The sequence below is a fragment of the Cheilinus undulatus genome, linkage group 19, assembly GCF_018320785.1.
Source record: "Cheilinus undulatus linkage group 19, ASM1832078v1, whole genome shotgun sequence".
Classification (NCBI taxonomy): domain Eukaryota; kingdom Metazoa; phylum Chordata; class Actinopteri; order Labriformes; family Labridae; genus Cheilinus; species Cheilinus undulatus.
This window is the reverse complement of record NC_054883.1, coordinates 18321651-18340219: the sequence shown is the minus strand read 5'-3', so window position 1 is coordinate 18340219 and position 18569 is coordinate 18321651. Positions and strand designations below refer to the sequence as shown.

The following is an 18569-nucleotide window of genomic DNA, read 5'->3' as shown; positions in this document are numbered from 1 at the left end:
AAATCAGATTCACAGACAGTGACAAAGGTCAAACACTCCAGTACAGATCACCATCAAACACATTAGGACCAGGGAAACAGGGCACACTCTGACAGAAAAACACATTTTTCTTTATGTGACATCATCCTCATGCAAAGACATTCAGGGCGGACCTCTGCAGGAGAATTAGGCAGTTATGTGCATTCATGTGCTGTCAAATAAATGGAAATACTGTTTGCTTAACCCTTAGATGCACAAGTGTGTGGGTGTGTGTGTGTGTGTGTGTGGGGGGGGGGGGTTCTTGCAATGTCTTTGTAATGAAAAGTTGTTGTCATTTCATGTTCCAGCTATTCCTTAACAAATATGTCATTGATATTATATCATTTAGATTTTTAATTTACCTATTATAGATTTTATGAAATTTAAGTTTTTGTATTACTTCCCCACTCCTCAATAAGTGGGTCAAAAATGACCCACATTCACTTCCTATGGAATTACATGAAAACCTTTAATTCTGATCAACTGTGGCTGTCAGGAACATAACATATATTTTGAGGACCACACTGACCATATCATAAGTATCAGCCCTTATTAAGAAGAATATTTTACCCAGCAAGACCTGATACATGTAACTATTATCTTCAATTTCTACCCAAAAAATGTGTGTGGGACATGACATACATGACTAAAAGAGTATGTCTTATTATCATGTATCAACAAATTATTACAAAAATAATTACAAAAATAAACTAACGGTAATATTGAGACAAGCCAATATAGATTATTGTAATAAAATGTTGCAGGAAAATAAGAGTAATATCAAAGGTACTTGGAAAATTTTGAATATTTTAAGAAACAATCCTGTGTTCACTAATAGGCCTACATCTGATAATTTTACTAATGATAATAACAGGATCTTTGAAAACATGCAGGATGTGGTTAATGAATTTAACTCTTTTTTTTTGTCAGGGTTGGACCTAATCTTGCAAAATCAATTTAAAAACGGGATGACAGTCAAACTAAAGTTGGCCGAGTTGAAGGAGGTAAAATATTGCAGTCTTTGTTTCTAGGAAAAGTGAATGATAATGAAATAGTTCCTATGGTAGGAAAGTTAAAAAACGAGACATCAACTGATAGTGATGGGATTGATATGATTATTGTTAAAAAGACCATTGACTGCATAATGGAACCTTTATGTTACATTTCTAATCCTCCTTTTTTGTACAGGTGGTTCTCCAGACAGAATAAAATGGCAAAGGTTATACCGCTGTTTAAAACAGGAGACAAACACAGCTTTACTAATTACAGACCAGTGTCATTGATATCACAGTTTTCTAAAGTGCTGGAAAAAGTATTTGCAAATAAATTAGATTATTTCATAGAAAAGACTAAACTGTTAAGAGAGAGTCAGTTTGGCTTCAGAAGCAACAGATCAACTTCTTTAACAATGAAAATTAATGAAGAAATTACTGCAGCAATAGAAAAAAAGAAATATACTATTGGTGTATTTATTGATTCAAAGAAAGCGTTTGACATCATCGATCATAATATTTTAATTTCAAATTACAGACAAGTGGGTTAAGGGGTGTTGTTTTGAACTGGTTAAGTGGATATTTAGATAAAAGACAACGTGTTTAATTTTCTGGTTTTAATTCTGAGTGTCTCAATATAGAATGTGGAGTTCCACAAGGTTCAGTATTGGGACCTTAACTTTTTAATTTGTATATAAATGATTTATGAGAAGTTTCAAAGTCACTGCAGTCAGTGTTGTTTGCAGATGAAAGTTTCGGAGAAGATTTACAAACTTTGTCAATAAGAGTAGAAAATGAATTGAAGAAACTGAAAAAAATGGTTTGATGAAAACAAGTTGTCTTTTAATCTAAATAGAACAAAGTTTATAGATTTTACAAATAAAAGAAAAGATGAAAATATCTATTTCATTTTCTGGGTGTGATTATTGATGACAAACTGACATGGGAATCTCATAACGCTCACGTAAAATCAAAGGTGTCTAAGAATATTTTTATTCTAAACAAAACAAATTTTCTGTTAAACTGTAAGGTAATGAGAATGCTGTATTGCTCGCTTATTCTGCCATATCTTTGTTATTGTGTGGAAATCTGGGGAAATGCTTACATAAGCAAGACAAAACCATTATTTTTATTACAGAAAAGAGCAGTAAGAATTATTCACAAAGCAGATTACAGTGAGCACACCAACAGTCTGTTTATTAAGGCAGGATTGTTAAAACCTAATGATGTGATCACAGATGTTCCCAAATATGCTGACATTTCTACAGTTGAGCACTGTGTTTAGTTTTCGTGTTTGGGGGGGGGGGTCTGATTCTTGGGACTGTGGTCATGTCAGGGGCATATTTTTCTTACAAACGCCTGAAAAAGTGTATTTTGAAAAATATGTCGCCTTTAACAGGAATTTATATCTATCCTGGGCATCTAGATACCAAGTGATAATACTTTGCTCAGACTACAAAAGGAGGTGGTCTGGGATGCTATCATTTGGACTGGATTAGTTAGTGGTTCTCAACATGAGTTTGGACCACCCAGGGGGTCACAAGACACGAAGAGGGGGTTGCCAGATGCCTTTCACAAAAGAAAGAATATTTCCAAGTGGTTTCAAATGGGATATTTTACCAATTTTTATAAAAATATAAACATAAAATTAGTTAAATCTAAATTAAAATAAGATCATTGCATGAGATTTATGCTGAAATCACAGTAATGTTTAAAAACCCTTATAAGTCTGTAAATGACTATTCTTGAATGTGCACAGCTGTGTTTAACTATGATTCAACAACCTCCAGGTAAAGTTGGGGTCCCTGGTTCCTCTATTTTGGGGGTCAAGGGCTGAAAAGTTTGGGAACCCCCTTGTGTAGCTGTGGCAATAAACAATGACCTATCAATGGACAGAATCTGCTGAAATTGCCAATAAACAAAAAGCAAGGCTGCATTTGTCTGTTCAGCCTCACTTGGAGTGATGGATAGTCCACCTCTTTTCAGAGATCTCTGTCACTTAGCTCAGCTCAGTAACAATGGCCAGTCTTTCAGTTTTCAAATGGCACTTAACTTTGCACCCTTTCGCCTTTTCTAAGGTTTGAAAATGTGAAAACATCTCTCAAACGGGGGCCAGCTCTTAGAATCAGCTTACGTCTCTCTTGTAAGTTAATTCACCTGCCTAATTCACCTCCATTCATTTGTAAATGCAAAAGGCATCAATGCACACCACATGTAAGGACCCCAAGCCACAGTAAAAGAACAATGAAATGATTTATGGGCTGTTGTTTGACTAAGAAAGAGAAGCGAGTTCTGATATCAGGCCGTTACTGAAGAAATAATAATAACTAATACAGGGCATGGATGCACTGACTGAGGTGCAGCCACTTAGTATACAAATGCACAAAACCTATTGTAAATCTATGATGATGCAATGTCATAAGGACCCCTAATATCCTTCAGCATCTCCATTTTTCCATTTCTGATCAACTCATGAACACACAAGATAGGGCCTACGTCTGATTTCACAGCTGTTCAGAGAAGTAGTTTATTGAGGGTAAATTGTGAAGACCAAATGAGGTACAAGACGAGAGCAATCATGGTTTGCATCTGTTTAGGGAAAATTTAAGGCAAGTGCCAAAAAAAAAGGGACAGAATCCAGACCTTTTCCCAAAAAAAACTCTGAATTAAGAAAATCCTCATGTGACACATTATATAAAACACTTCCCAAATGTATGTGTGGGAATCTCAAACGTTTTAAAATTGTTTTGATATTGAACTGAAAGCCAATGCATGCTGCCAGAAGAGAGCTAACAAGCTAGGTCAACCTGGCGTCAGCAGAAATGTCACTAATGCAGAGGTGGTTGTTCTTCATCAAATTAGAACCAGTTTTAATCTTTTTCAGCACAATACACTTAATCCAAATTATTAGACTTGTCACATGGTGGGGACAAAATATGTCTTCTTTAGCCAAGGGGAAAATAAGCTGTAAAACTCACCCTAAGTTTGGTTTTATAGAGGAAGACCAATGTAGTTGCTGTTCTGTAAATCACAAAACTAACTGACACAGAAACATTTATTAAAATAGGCTTTTTTGTTTAAAAACATTTACTTTAGGTTTTTTTTTTACCTAAAACAATGATGGACAACTAAATCAAGTGTTTTTTGCTAAGAATGCATGATGTTATCCTCATTCACATTAGGCAAGGACTGGGAACTGGGGTGACCATCTTGCTTGGACAGGCCGATTGGACCTGTTGTAAGTGCACGCCTAGTGTCTGTTTTGGCATTTACATATCTTGTCAGGGATGTAGTCACCAAACAAAGGCCGCACTGTAAGCTCTTGCTAAACACAAGCCCTAGAAGTGGGCAATGTGACTTGAAATTTATACTACAGAATTTTTTTTTCAGTGGGTATTAAGATCAAAATTGAATTGGATCATAAATATGAAAACAGGTTCATACTCTAATTTTCAATTAGTCACTGTGTGTTAATTATGTTGTACCTTGTGACTGAATTTGTGTGGTTTGACCTCTTGTTTCTCTCCTGTTAAGATGTTTTTAAAAACACAGTTTTTCCTGATATTGGGGCTTCATAATAAAAGCATTTCAGCAACATATTCAAAGGGGAAATTCTCTGTGGAGAATTTGACAGAAATTAATTTGCTTGTCATTAGATTAACTGAGCGGAACTAATATTAGCAGCGAGATGTACGCTCTCATTTGCTCTAAGCCATACTTGCTAATCGCATACATGCTGCCATATTTAAACTGCTCTAGCCTGGCTTTGCTTTGCTGCTCCCTCTGCAAGTTGCTTTTTACAACCCTCCTCCACCCCAGCTCCTCCTTTATTCTGCGTCTGACCTGTCAATGTCATTCTGTTGTCATTGAAGCCAGCTCTGCTCTGGGTTCTTTGCCATTTCTCTCCCTGCCTCAGGAAAGGGAGAGAAATAGCAAAGGAAAGGCTGGAATGTGTGCTATTCCTGCTTGATGTTTTCCATGTGGAAAGGCAGGGGGGGTCCCAGAACAGCTACAACACCAAATATTAATATCTGCAATGAGTGCAAATTAGTAACTGCTTTTTAAGAAACTTACTTAAAACCACAAATCATGTCAGGTCTGACTGAAATATAATCCATCCATAAATCCATTTTCTTCTGCTTTTCTGGGGTCAGGTCGCGGTGGCAGGAGGCTAAGCAAGTCAACCTAGACATCTCTCTCCCCAGCAACATTTTCCAAATCGTCCTGGGAGAATTCCAAGGCGTTCCCAGGCCAGATGAAATATACAATCCCTTCAGCGAGTTCTGGGTCTACCCGAGGGGTCTCCTTCCAGTTGGACTTGTCTGGTAGACCTCCACAGGGAGGTGACCAAGACGCATCCTGATCAGATGCCCAGGCATCTGAGATATAAATTCAGATTAATTGCCCAGCCTTAGTGGCTAGTAGGTTGAGTTACTAGAGACATCCGAGGTGTGTTGTGTGCATTTAACCAAACTCATACGTCTAAACTGGTGACCATGGTCTTGCAAATATCCATGCCATTACAGACGTAATACCAGCGAGGATGTCAAAGCTGCTATCGCTCGATTACCCCAATAAATGATTTCAACACTCCTTCAGCTTTACAATGTAAATTTAAAAAAGCCAAAAGACTAATGCACAATCGCTGTAGCAAATACTGAGCAGACTGGTTTTAAAGGGCAATCAAACACTCTCATTGAGCCTCACAAGGCTGTAAAATATGACACTCAGCTTTAAAGCAAGAGAACAAAATAGCTATTTTTCAGTTACACTTTATAGTTACACATGAAAAAAGGAACCCATATTTTAGTGTATTTTACGAGCTGATATGCTAGTTAGCTGTACAAATGTGCTGTGATCTTAAAATCAACACTTTAAAGGTGGTTTTGCTCTTTATGTGATGAAGATAATGGAGAATGGTTCCCCATGATGTGACAAACACCTGAAAAACTGAAACAGCACATCTACAAATACAAGAGGAGAGCACTACATTGACAAGATATGAGGCACCAAAAGCCAATATAGTGAGCATGCAGAGGCATAGAAATACCAAAACAGCTTTAGTTCATTTGTACAAACGCACACACACTCACAGACATCCACACATGTACACACCCTCTTTCTTGGCCTTGGAGGTACCGTATAAAGGCTGAGGGCGTTTGGCGTGTTCTTCTGTGTCCAAACCAGCTGGAAAATTGAGAGACAAGATTTGAGTGTTCCTCTGATACGCCCCACAGAACGGAAATGTCCGTACTCAGAGGAAAACATCCATTAACATCGCCTTTTCTAAATTCAAATACTACTTATTTTTCCACTGGAGTAACAACATTCAGCCGGTCTTTTGTCCTAAAATAATCTCCCCTTATCTTTTTGTATATAATTTAAAACTTCAAAAACAAAAACATCTGGTTTACTCCAACAATTGCACTCAAACTGCTCTGTTCAGTCCATATTTGGGCTGATCCTGATAACCAATGTTGAACGCTGTAACACAAATGCATCCTTTGCCCTTCATCATCCTCAGTCCCATCAGCTGGCAGGTCAAAGTTCAAACGCAGGGAAACAGGAAGCTTCAGGCTGTGCTATCTCCGATAGGTAGTGGATGGCTCCTGCCATACCTGGATGGAGAAAGACATCTGTTATTTCCAGCTAAAGACTTTATATTCTGTCTCATTTCAGTTCTCAAACAGTCATATTTCTCTGAAGTCAATCCAGGATGTGAGGCTCAGATGTTAAAAAAGATTAATGTGTAGCTGCTGTGCTTCACGTTACAACTCTGTGAATGTAGGAAATCTGAAAGCTCCTTATTATTTCACTGGTTTTTGGTCACAACACAACATCTGGCCTTATTGTAGGGTAAATCTTAATTCAAACTAAAGAAAAAACAATGGCAAGACAAAGCAAATACTGGCATTGGATCTCTGCCTTTTGAACGGAACCATTTTAAATTCAAACCATATGATCGAAAAGGCATTATTTAACCCACCCAATGTAAATTCCATTGCCAGCGGGCTCTCAATTAAAAAAAAGCAAAAGATGGCGAGTGGAGATGCGCTGCTCAGCCTGCCTGCCTCTGTTGCACTACATAAGGTGTATTTACTAATGTAAACCTTTTTTTTTGTTTTATGGATGAGTTTTGCAAAATGACGGGAGAAAAGCTGTTAAAAGCGACTGTATTACTTCTCAAAAAGCATTCGGAGATTGCTTGCTGTGTTAACCAGGAAGGCTTCTTTTAACAGCTTTTCTCCCACATTATGTGAAATTCTAAAGACTTAAGTGTTTAAGAAAACCATGCATGGGATATAATTTTATATTCATCTGGGTAACACCCAATAACCCATAGGCACCGTTTGGGAGAAGCAGAACCTTTCAAAATAAAAGTGTGAAGGTGATTTTTTTTTTTTTTTTTTTCACTATTAGTAGTGCAAGTTGACAAATTAAACTCTTCAAAGCCAGTCAATAGAAGAGAAAAAACATCTTTCTTCCAAGAAAAGCTTTCAGTGCATTTCTTTAGGGCCTGTGTCTACAGCTGACACTTTTGGTTTGGCACCGCTAGCAACCTCAGAATCAGAGCGTTTTCACTAATGTTTATTATTGCGAGGTTACTAAAGTTGACTTCTGCTTTCCTTGGGAGTAACTGTAATGTTTGGGTTAGTTTTATATTGCTTCATGTGCTTCATATTTCATTTTTCTCAAGGGAATATCAGCAAGAAAATCCAAGAACAATGTAAAGAATTCTTTCCTGAATAGGCAGCAGCTGTAGTCTTGTAGACTTTGCCTTTAAAAACACTAGTCAGATCAGTTTCTCTGCTACCATTAACAGAAATCCCAACCTGTCTCAATTTTGATTTGCCAGAAAGTGAGAAGTGGCACTGATGAATGCAGCACTGTTCCCAAAAATTGAAATGTTTTCAGGTTAGAGCAAGCACAGCAATGTAGAAACAGCTGATGCCAAGGTTTGGTTGTTTTTTTTAGCTCAGGACACTGAGATGAAAATGCTGGACTGCAAAAACTTTGCATCCACAGATGCAGTTTTTGTACTTTAATTGCTCATTTTTAACACAGCCACTTAATCCTTTCTTAATGAAGAAATGTCCAGTTCTGATCAAACTGCAGCATAACTATTTCCATGCTAATCTCTTAACTGGCCACCATTGTTTACAGGCTTGCAGTTGCATCAATCAAACAATGCCTGTAGCTAGCCCCTCTTTCTTGCTTGTATGATGCTGACTGGTCTGCTCACTGGTAACAATCATTTTAGCTTGAAGCTCTGTAAAATTGATCCCCCTGACAACAGACATGGGCTCTGGACAATCCACTGGCTTTTCAGGGTTATTCAGAGTCATCCATGAAAACCAAATGCTGGTTTACTGTCTAGTAAACCTTGGAGTTTTTATTGAGAAGAACCATCTGTACAAAACAATAAGTAAGCACCGGAGTTGGGCAGAGCTGAACAGACCTAGGCATATTAGTGGAGATGAAACATTAAGGGAGGTTGGAGTTTGGCATTTTAAGGTGGGGGAACTTGGGCAATAGAACTTGATAGATTTAGCATTGTTTGTCACAAGTAAGCAGCACAAAACATGAATGAAATACAGCAAAAGAACAGCAGTTTCTTGTAGTAGTTCCCACTAACGTAGCGGTCTCTTAATCAACAGGTCAAGTGTTTTAATGGCAGAGATAAACATCATTTATTGCTCTAATTTCCCCCCCTCGTCACTCCAAGTATTTCTGATCCTCTTGGTGTCTCATGGCAACCCCCTGGAGGGTCATGATCCCCACTTTAAAAACGCCAATGCAGTCTGTTTATTCTACTCTTAAAACTTTTCTACTGTGAAGCTTCTAGTTGTGTCTAATTATTCTATAACAACCCACTGAAAGGCCACTTGAACTTCACATTTACAAAATTACACAGCATGCTCTGTTAATGGCTACTGATGGAAGATGTTCTATTTGCTAAAAGGAAAAGATAGCTGTTCTTCCAACAAAGGAAAAAGGTCACAGCTGTTATTACATTTGTGAAAATTAAATATTAAAGATGTGGTACCTTCAAAGAGAGAGTAGGGTCTGTCTGGGATGCGGCAGCCGTGTGTACCATAGTCCAAACACCACTCAGCAAACTGAGGAAGATAATTACATTTTAATGGAGAGTCACAAAACATTCATCTGTATAAGAAAGAGAAAAGAATAGAAGACAATCAAGAAGACAAAGTATTCAAGTTATTGCTGCTTCAATCATCACATTAAACATTCAATATTTTGGTTTACTTTGAAAAGGAAAAATATGATTCATTTATTAGAAAATATATATTGAAAGCTGGTACTGTAGATCCCTTTATAACGATTTTCTGCCCATAGAGTCCATTCTCATTCCCCTCAGACTAACACTGGCAGTGCTGATAAACAGCAAAGTGAACCAGCAAACCTATTATAAACTTTTCTTCATCCTTATCCAACCAAAACACGGAAAAACAACTCTTTGTTGTAGTACTTTTGGCTTTTTTTTAATTGATTTTTTCCCTTCTGTTTTTGTTTTCTTCTTTGTTAGCACTTTTTGGGTTCCTGACCACAGACTGTGTATAACAAGGATCTGTAGCCTTCAGGGCTGAAAATTAAACTGTCTTTCTCCGATATGGCCATTTTTCCTTGTACGTAACCACTCCCCAAAGAACCCAATTATAAACAGAATTCTTGGAGAAAGCATTTCTTGCCATTAATTACCTCAGGTAAAGTGTTCCCAATAATTGTATTACCTCAATAGTTTCTTAAAACTCCCCTCAGTATAAAACAATGCTCATTCAGTAAATAATTCTCTGACTTTAGCAGCACAGCAGCTTGTTTGCAGCATAGCTTCTTCAGCTATGCTACATCAGCTTTCCGTTGGACAGAAAGTGAACGGCAGACATTTGAAGCCACAGAAGAAAAAGGTGAAATTTGCAGCATGGGGGTGTTATAAGCATGGCAACAATGACAAAGAAATGAGTCAAGCTGCCCCAGAGCCCCCCGTTTGCAATGACCAGACAGGAAAAAACTGTGGGTAAAGTGTAAAACACAGCCCAGCACTACAGGCCAAAATAAACACAAGGTAACTGAGGGATATTACATGAAAGAAAAGTTACTAAGTTTAACATCAAGTTGGTCAGGAATTCAATATCAATGTCTTTCCCAATCTGCAGTGTCTTGTTAGCCGTGATGGCGGCTTTTACTCCAACATCATTGGCTCACAGAAATCTTGTCCTTCTAAACAACGTAATGAAAGCACATTTCAAGTCCCCTGTTTTCTTATTAGCAGACTAATATTCTCTGCTCTGGTACCATTACACATGTGCTAATGATTTAACAAGGCTAACTGTCACAGCTGTTGTAAAGACGTTGTTGCTGTAATCCAGCACCACAGAGCCTGGGCCTGCCATGATGGTTTCTAGATGAAAAACACATCCGGTTGATAGAGAATTTCCAGTATGGTCCCACCCTTTTTGAAACCATGGGTGACCCTTGTTCTTACCTTGCATGCTCGGTACAGGTATTTCTTCTCCTGGGTGAGCTTGTAAAGGGTCAGAAAGGCGTAGCCATTGCCAGCGGTGCCATGGCAGATACCGTAGCCTTTTCTGAGCAGGCCTCGTTGCCAGATCACCTCGGCACATTCTGCAGCATCCTTTAAGTACTTCTCCTCTTTAAACACCTGGGGAGATGGAGGATAAAACCAAATTTTAATATATAAGATGAATAAGAGACTCAGAACAACGAACAGTGCAATAAACCCACACCATTTTGATACAGACATCTTGAGTTCTAAAAATCCCCATAGTGAATAATTTCATAACCAAAAGTCATGGCTGCATTACAGTTTAGCCAAGTGTTTGACTGGGATTGTGGGCCTGAACTTATAAAATAAATATCGGTAATTAGTTTAACAGACTCCTGTTTCTGGTGTCAACTACCAAGGGATCCTACTTACAGGGGACAAATGCAAAAATCACTTTCTAGCATAAATATATGCCCCTGCCTTGTACACAATCCCCTTAAGTACCAGAAAAATCCATTCCCCACCCCCCTTTTCTTGCCACCTTTCAGAAAGTGTTTGCTGAAACAAGCCATTCTCAGATTTTCCCCTCATGATGTCATGTGGGGAGTCAGCACTGCCCCCAGGTTCGGTTGGCCCTCCCCGCTTATAATAAAACTCCGCCCTCCGCCCTCCCACCCTCTTCTGAGCTGCCAGCTGAGAGGAGGATCAGGAGATCCACATCCATTAAGCCTCATCCATTTGCTGAGAGTGGCATGGGCAGGGGCAGAGTCAGGCAGCTCAAAGCCACAGACACAGAAACAGCTCGTTCTGAGCAGGGCTGAAACAGAGGGTTGTTTAGACATACAAAAACCCAAAACTGGAGTGTTTTTTTTCACAACAACAGACTTCACAGGCATGCTTTGGGGACCTCTAAGACCAGTATAAACTTGGTAAAATGTGTCCCCTTTAACTGTTTAGCTGGCTAATCGTGTGTATCCCCCAAAAAAAGATGGTGGTAGTAGAAAAAAATTGGAAAAACTTTTCAGGGACTTACAAGATTAAATCCACATCGGTATATCTGATATTGAAAGTCTTGCCATTTTTATATCCATTTTAAATTATTTATTGCCTCTAGCCTGAATGCTAATTACCATATTGTTTTCCCAGAATACTGTGAGAGGGGCCGTCAACCAATGGCAGGCTGTTCGCCATCACATCATGCTTTAACAAGCAGATCTTTATGGAGACGGCCTGAATAGCATGTCGGAGAGACAGAGAGCCTGTGATTTGCCCCTCTGTGTTACTGTTATTTTAATATTTAGCACAAAAACTAACAATAATTAGCAGGAGACACAACATAAGTGCCCCATTACAATTCTGTTCGTTGAGCCATGTGCTGACTTCACTGTAGGGCTAAAATGAATTCCAGTTTTCCATAGCACAGTCTATCCTTAAAGTTTACACCAGTATCAGGTCGGTTCTGGTATAGGACAATTCCCAACACTCTGGTATCAGAATTGGTATCTGGAAGGAAAAAAACTGGTATAGGAACATCTTTGGAAATATCTTATTCCTCTGTATCACCTCTTTGTAAGCACCAGTGCTCTGTGCCTAGATTGCCCATCCCTGCACATGCTCTCTTTCTGTGATCCATCTAGTAACTAATGGACTAGACAGCTGGAGGATGTCAACCCTATACAGGAAATCTGGGGAGTTATTTTTCCAGAGTAAAAAATGTTTTACTCAAAAATAGTAAAATGAAGTGTATTTAATACCAGCTACCACCAGAGTCGGAGGGGGGCGGGGGCTCCAATGAACAAATGGTTGGGAAACACTGCTGTATGGAGAAGAAACTGTTCCATAATGAGTTGAAAACATTTCCATAAGGAATGAAAAACAGCTCTGAAAGAACTAAGTACAACTCTGTATTGAGTCAATTGCTGTAGAGTTGACTTTATTTTGTTCATCGTGGAGTGCATAATCATCAATTAGAGTTAATTTAAAACACTTCTTAGAGTAAAAACAACTCTGAAAATATGACTATGCAAGCAAAGTGAACTGTACTCTAAATAAACTGGGACCAAATGTTCAATTTTAAGAATAAAATGTTATTCAGTCGAGTAAATCACACTCAGGTAAATTTACTGAGTAGTTGGAGGGTGTCAGCGGTTGCCTTATCTGTTGAGAATGTTTTTTAAACTTTTGACATGAAATGTCTCAGGGTAACAATAATAGCCTCTATATTTTGGCAGAAATCTCAAACTTTAAAGTGCTAAATGTCAGCTCTAAATGACAGCTACAAATCATTAGCTGTGACCCAAAACAAACAGGGAGAGCCACCTCTAAGCAGTACAGTGTAAAAACATCTTCCTGACGGGCTGGCTGCTGTGTTGTATTGCTCCCTGGAGAGCAGACAGGAGTCCAGCCCACATAAAGGACGAGACGTTCCCACATGCCCAGACCTCATTAGTGGGTAATAAATCCTACCCAGAGCAGAGCCGTGCGATGTTTCTACATTTCATAGCGGCTGACAGATGACCTGTCAGACACACATGAAGCTAATGAGACAAACTGAGACACAGTGGGAACAAAGTGGAAATCCGACAGTTTATCTGATTAGGTGAGATTATGAAAACTAGCTTTCCACAGCAGGATGAGGTCACTGATGACTCAAACAGGAAGAAGTGCATTAAAAAGGTGTAATGGTTATTACGGCAGCTCTGTAACATAGGTATTAAATCAAGTGTGATTGTGACTGTAATTGTAATTTAAATATTAAAAGCTCATTTGAGATCAGGATAACTTTGTGGCACTTTTTAGCATCCTGTAACCAGACGTGCCCTATGGGGGAAACAGAACAATTGTAAGGTCCCATGACTGACGGGACATTATGAATCATGAATCCTATTTCTTTAAGTGAAGACTTTCTGTTACCACACACATTCAAATGCCTTTATTTGTTGCTAAAAGAAAGAAACATATAGACAAACTTGCATTTCCAAACGCTCACAAAACTCAGGTTACAAACGATGCTACTGCCTTCACAACTACACGGGCATAACGCCCAAGACAGATGGTCAATCACGCAAAGATTATCTTAATGGTGTACAATAAAAACTCAAATCTAGGCCATTAATTTGTGTCATTTCAATTAAAGAATATCTCATTATACTTATTTATAACCACATTCATCTGACAAATCAAGATAAAAATCTAATTTCAGGATATAAAGAGAACAAATTGAGCCTGAATTTCCAATAATGAGTAAGAAAATCTGCCAGTGGTGTGAGGAAATTAGACTTGTCTTTAAATGAGGTCTTTTTACCAAATGAGTCAGTGTTTTTAATTTCAGTCACTTACAGATAAAAATGTCACTCAATGTCTCATTCTGGACTAAGGGGCCCAAAAAGTGTGACAAGAAAATATTCCAAACACCATTACACTACCAGCAGCCTGAACTGTTGATACAAGGCATGATGGATCCATTATTTCATTTGTTTATGTCAAATTCTGACTTTTTCATCTGAATGTCACAGCTGGAACTGAGACTCATCAGGCCAGGCAACGTTTTCCACATCTTCTATTTTCCAATTTTGGTGAGCCCATGTGAGCCGTGGCTAACGACTTTTCCTCCTATTTCAAAGTTGCAGACAAAATTCCAGAGTCTGAGTAAATCATGGGAGTCTTGCTCATCAATCATGGGAGTCGCAGCTCACTCCTGTTGTCTCAGTTGTTGGGTGTAAGGTGGTCATAACATTTTAGCCATTTTAAAGTGGTCTTTCTTCAGTCTTGCTGTTACAATAATACCAAACATGTTTGATATTGTCGTAAGTCTTATATCTTGTACTATGCAGATGCAACCGTTGTCCATGACCAATGGGAGCCAGTGTTGTGCGTAAGCACATTAATTCACTTCATTCTTCAAAATATGTAGTGAGTAGGGCTGAACAATTTGGTAAAATAATCTAATTGTGATTTTTATCCCTGATATTGCGATTTGAGAATTGATTATTTCTTAAGTTCCTCATCTTCTGTATTTTCCAACAAACACAAGAAATAAATCATTCTATATTATGACCAACACAATACTAGATAAATATAGGGCTGAACAATTTTTGAAAAAATATCTAATTGTGATGATTATGACAGTATTGCACATTGGATATGAATTATTGTATTGAAGGAAATGAAAATTTTTATGTCACCCTCATATTTATTCAGAAAAATATGCAAAAATGAAGAAGGTAGAATTTTTTTTAGACTATTCTAAAAAAAATAGGTCTTGAATGATTGTATGATTTGTAATGCATGACATCTCTGCTGCAAAAAGAAGTTTTAAACTGGTGTTTTGACTCAAATTTCAGGTTAAAGAAATATTGCAACTTCTGTGATTTGAAAATTGCAGTAGGGCTGCAGTAATAGATTCTTTTGTAATCGAGTACTCTAACGATTTTTCTGACGATTAATCGAGTACTCTGATAAGAAATATCGCATTTTTTTAATCAGTCACTTTTGCTTTTTCAAGAGAAGAAGATTAGTCCCTTAAAAGAACTACTTCTTTATTAAAAATTCGTATTAACAGGTTCTCTAAAGAATACATATTTTACAAAGTGCAATTAAGTTGTGATGACAGTTTCCATTTCTTACAGTTACAAGGAAAGGAAGTTAAATAATGACATTAGATTATGCCATATTTGGGGTTTTAGGGATCCTCTCCCTGGACATTTTTGGTGCTTAAACTTTATTTCTTCTATAATAGTTTATTTCTATTTTCCAATTTGCTATTAAAGTAAAGGGACACCTAATAATTTTCAAATCCTGTACTTTATACATAATTGTAATATTTCACATTATAGCAAGAATAATGCGAGTCATGCAGGCAGCGCTTAAACTCGATGATCTTCGCAGGTTAACTGGTGCAGGCATATTGTCATATTTGTCATGAAGCCACAGGAACTGGCTGAGTAACACAGGATGCATGCCTGTAAACATCACTGCATCAAATTCTCTTCCTTTGAGAGTTCAACGCCTTGTGTCATCCATGTTATGTTATAGTAACGGTGAAAACAAGTACATTGTGCCACACAAATAGCTGTCCATGTGAAACACAGTATGCCGTGCAACACACGGCGTGATGTCCAAGCTTACAGCATGGGCTTATGGATACATGAGTGATTTAAGCGAAGCCTCGAGGCAGATAATTTGCATCGAGGAATTTTTTGAATCAAGTCACTTGGATAATTCGAGAATCGTTTCAGCCCTAAATTGCAGCAGGCAATATTGTGATTTAATCTAATTTCCCATAATTACCCAGCCCTAAACATGAGTGTAGATCAATCTAGAGCCGCTGAATGCCCGCTCACCTGTGTGTTTGTGTGCCTCGTCTGTCTATTTATTCCAGGCTGACATGACAGGTACGGTAAACCTCCACTCAAAGAAAAAGCCCGATCCGTTTGTTTCCATAGTGAGACTCACGTTTTCATACAGTACTTTTATTCTGAAGTGTTGCTGGGATAGTTCCTCAGTTGATGCAGTAACATGCAAAGTTGCTTTTGTGTTTAACTTTACTTTCGTTTCTACTCGATGTAAAAGATTTCAAAACATCATATTATAAGAGGTATTAACTCGAACATGATCTCCATCTCCTTCTACATCTTGTTCTCTGCTCAAAAATTGTTGTGAATTTCCAACAGATGCATGAAGAGAAATAATCTTAAAAAGGAATCGTATTCTAGTGTTGTAGTTAGTGACCCACAGTCTTTGCAAAATCTTAGTCTGAGACTAAAAACTCAACAATTTGCTGACAAATTGTCTTTAGTTGTGAAAGGGTCTCAGGTGTCAGTCTTTTTAGAGTCTTTTGAGAGTTTTAGAAAAGTCCTCTGGTATAAGGCTGGCATTAGCTAACAGGAGTGGCCCCTGGTGTGGTCTTCTGCTGCTGTAATGTTGGACATGTTGTGCGTTCAGAGATGCTTATTCTGCTGCTTTTAATGAATGCTTATTTGAGTTTCTGTTTCCATGGTATCATCTCAAACCAGTCTGCCCATTCTCCTCTGACCTCGCTTTTAACAAAGGATTTTCATCCAAACAACTGGATATTTTCCTTTTTTCAGACCATTCTCTGTAAACCCTAGAGATGGTTGTGAGTGGAAATCCCAGTAGGTCAGCAGTTTCTAAAATACTCGGAACAGCAAATAACCATGCCACATTCAAAGTCACTTAAATCCCCTTTCTTTCTCATTCTGGTGCTCGGTTTGAACTTCAGCAGTCGTCTTGACCACGCCTTCATGCCTAAATGCATTTATTTGCTGCCACATGATTGGCTGATGGGCTATTTGTGTTAACAAACAATTGAACAGGTGTACCTAATAAATTGGCAGGTGGGTGTATATTTGGTTATACCATGGCCCTCCAGGATTCCTCAGGAGATGTGTCTGGGACTTGCTGAAAACTACAACAAATGACTGCAGGCTGTTATTTAACAAAAAGGAGAGACAGTTGGTTATTGGTATCAGGGGGCTAATAATCTTGACCGTAGTAGGTTTTCATTTTTGTGAAATAATTTTGTTTCAGTGTGCAAAGTAAAATAATGTACACATCCAAAATTAAACTAGGATGTTTAGAAAAGCTGTGTTAAAATTCCACTTGCACTTGGGGAAATACTTTTCGCAAAGTGCAATTTTATAGGGGGGCTAATAATTTGTCAACATCTGCATAATAATGTCAGCCTAATTGAGTTTGGAAATATCGCCAAAAATCCCAAATCATGCATGCCTAGTACTGTGTTTTTAAAGTCTGAACTTCGGTGTAATTGTTTAGTGAATCTCACTGTTATTTACTCCCTCATAAAAACCCTGCTTACTGTAAGTCACTGCTAAGAATAGAAAATAAATAGATTATTGAAGCTCTCAATGGAGCATACAGACAATACTACTGTAACAGCTGACCTGAAATGATCTATAACAAAACACATGCAGCCAGTGAAGCCTGCAACAACAAATGGAAGATGTGTTTGTCTGCTCTGCTAATAGTGAGACGGAGATAAGCAATCGTGTCTCCCATTGTGCTTTGTTCTCCGTGTGATGCCAAAGAGGCTCTGCATTAGTGAGAGGGATGTGAATGCCAAAATAGCAGCACATTAGCTGCCAAGTGGCTCCCTAATGGGCCAAGAACTGAAAAAATTAGCCTTCAGTGCATTACTGCAGTATGTGTGTGTATGTGTGCACAGCCAGGCTTTTAAGCAGCTGGTGTTTAATCTGGAGGGGAGGATTCATTTCCTGTCTTTGTCACAGCCTTTTCACAAGTTCATCAAGGTTTAAAAGCCTGTTTATTTTGAAAAAAGAATCAGACAAGCTTTCCTTAAAAACAGCAGCATGATATGCATTAATACATGTGACACAGCAAGCTGTCTATGCAGTGCAGAGTTAAGCCACAAGGTGTCACTGTTGGTTATGTGTTTTTTAAGTAGTGGTTACTCTCTAAGGTCAGACTATAATGACTTCTGGCTGCTGTCCCAGCAAAACCACGCCTTAGAATACACCGTTCTCACCTTATGAGCCATGATGAGCATGTGGATAACACCTGGAGCGCCGTGACACCAGTGAACCAGACGGTCGCTCTCGTTGCTCAGAGATGATGGAAAGTTTCCTGAACGAAACTTCTTGTGGCGGACGTAGTCGATGCAGGGACGGACAAGTTCTGACAGCATGTCTGGATGAACCTTTGCTGCAGGCTAGAGACAAACAGAGACATTTAATCACATTTGTAACCTGTGTTTACACAAATACAATCCTGCTCTGAAAAAAAACAACATGACTTATCCTTTAAATACAAGTCATAGGGTATAAAAATAGACATGATAAATTAAGGAGTTTGGGACAGAGCTCAGCATTTCTTGGTAAAAGTCAGCACTGTAAAAATCTTCCAGAAACCATCTGGATGAGTTATAATCTTTCTTTAAAAGATAGGAAAGCTGTCAGCAGCAATGGTGGGTCCAAATGAGAACAACTATCAGCCCTTTTCTGTTGCTAATTACCAGAAAATGAAAGTCTTCTATA

General features: G+C 38.3%; 1 protein-coding gene across 1 annotated transcript in view; it reads right to left on the bottom strand.

The window, feature by feature from the left end:
- Positions 1-1471: 1471 nt before the first annotated feature.
- The window catches only part of lancl2 (LanC lantibiotic synthetase component C-like 2 (bacterial)), a 51195-nt gene continuing 34097 nt past the window's right edge, over positions 1472-18569 (bottom strand). The window contains exons 7-10 of the mRNA XM_041813970.1: positions 18062-18244; positions 10516-10692; positions 9058-9130; positions 1472-6628 (exon numbers count right to left, since the gene is read on the bottom strand). Coding sequence (XP_041669904.1) covers positions 6552-6628; positions 9058-9130; positions 10516-10692; positions 18062-18244 — 510 coding nt within the window. The 3' untranslated portion in view covers positions 1472-6551. The remainder of the gene's footprint in view (positions 6629-9057; positions 9131-10515; positions 10693-18061; positions 18245-18569) is intronic.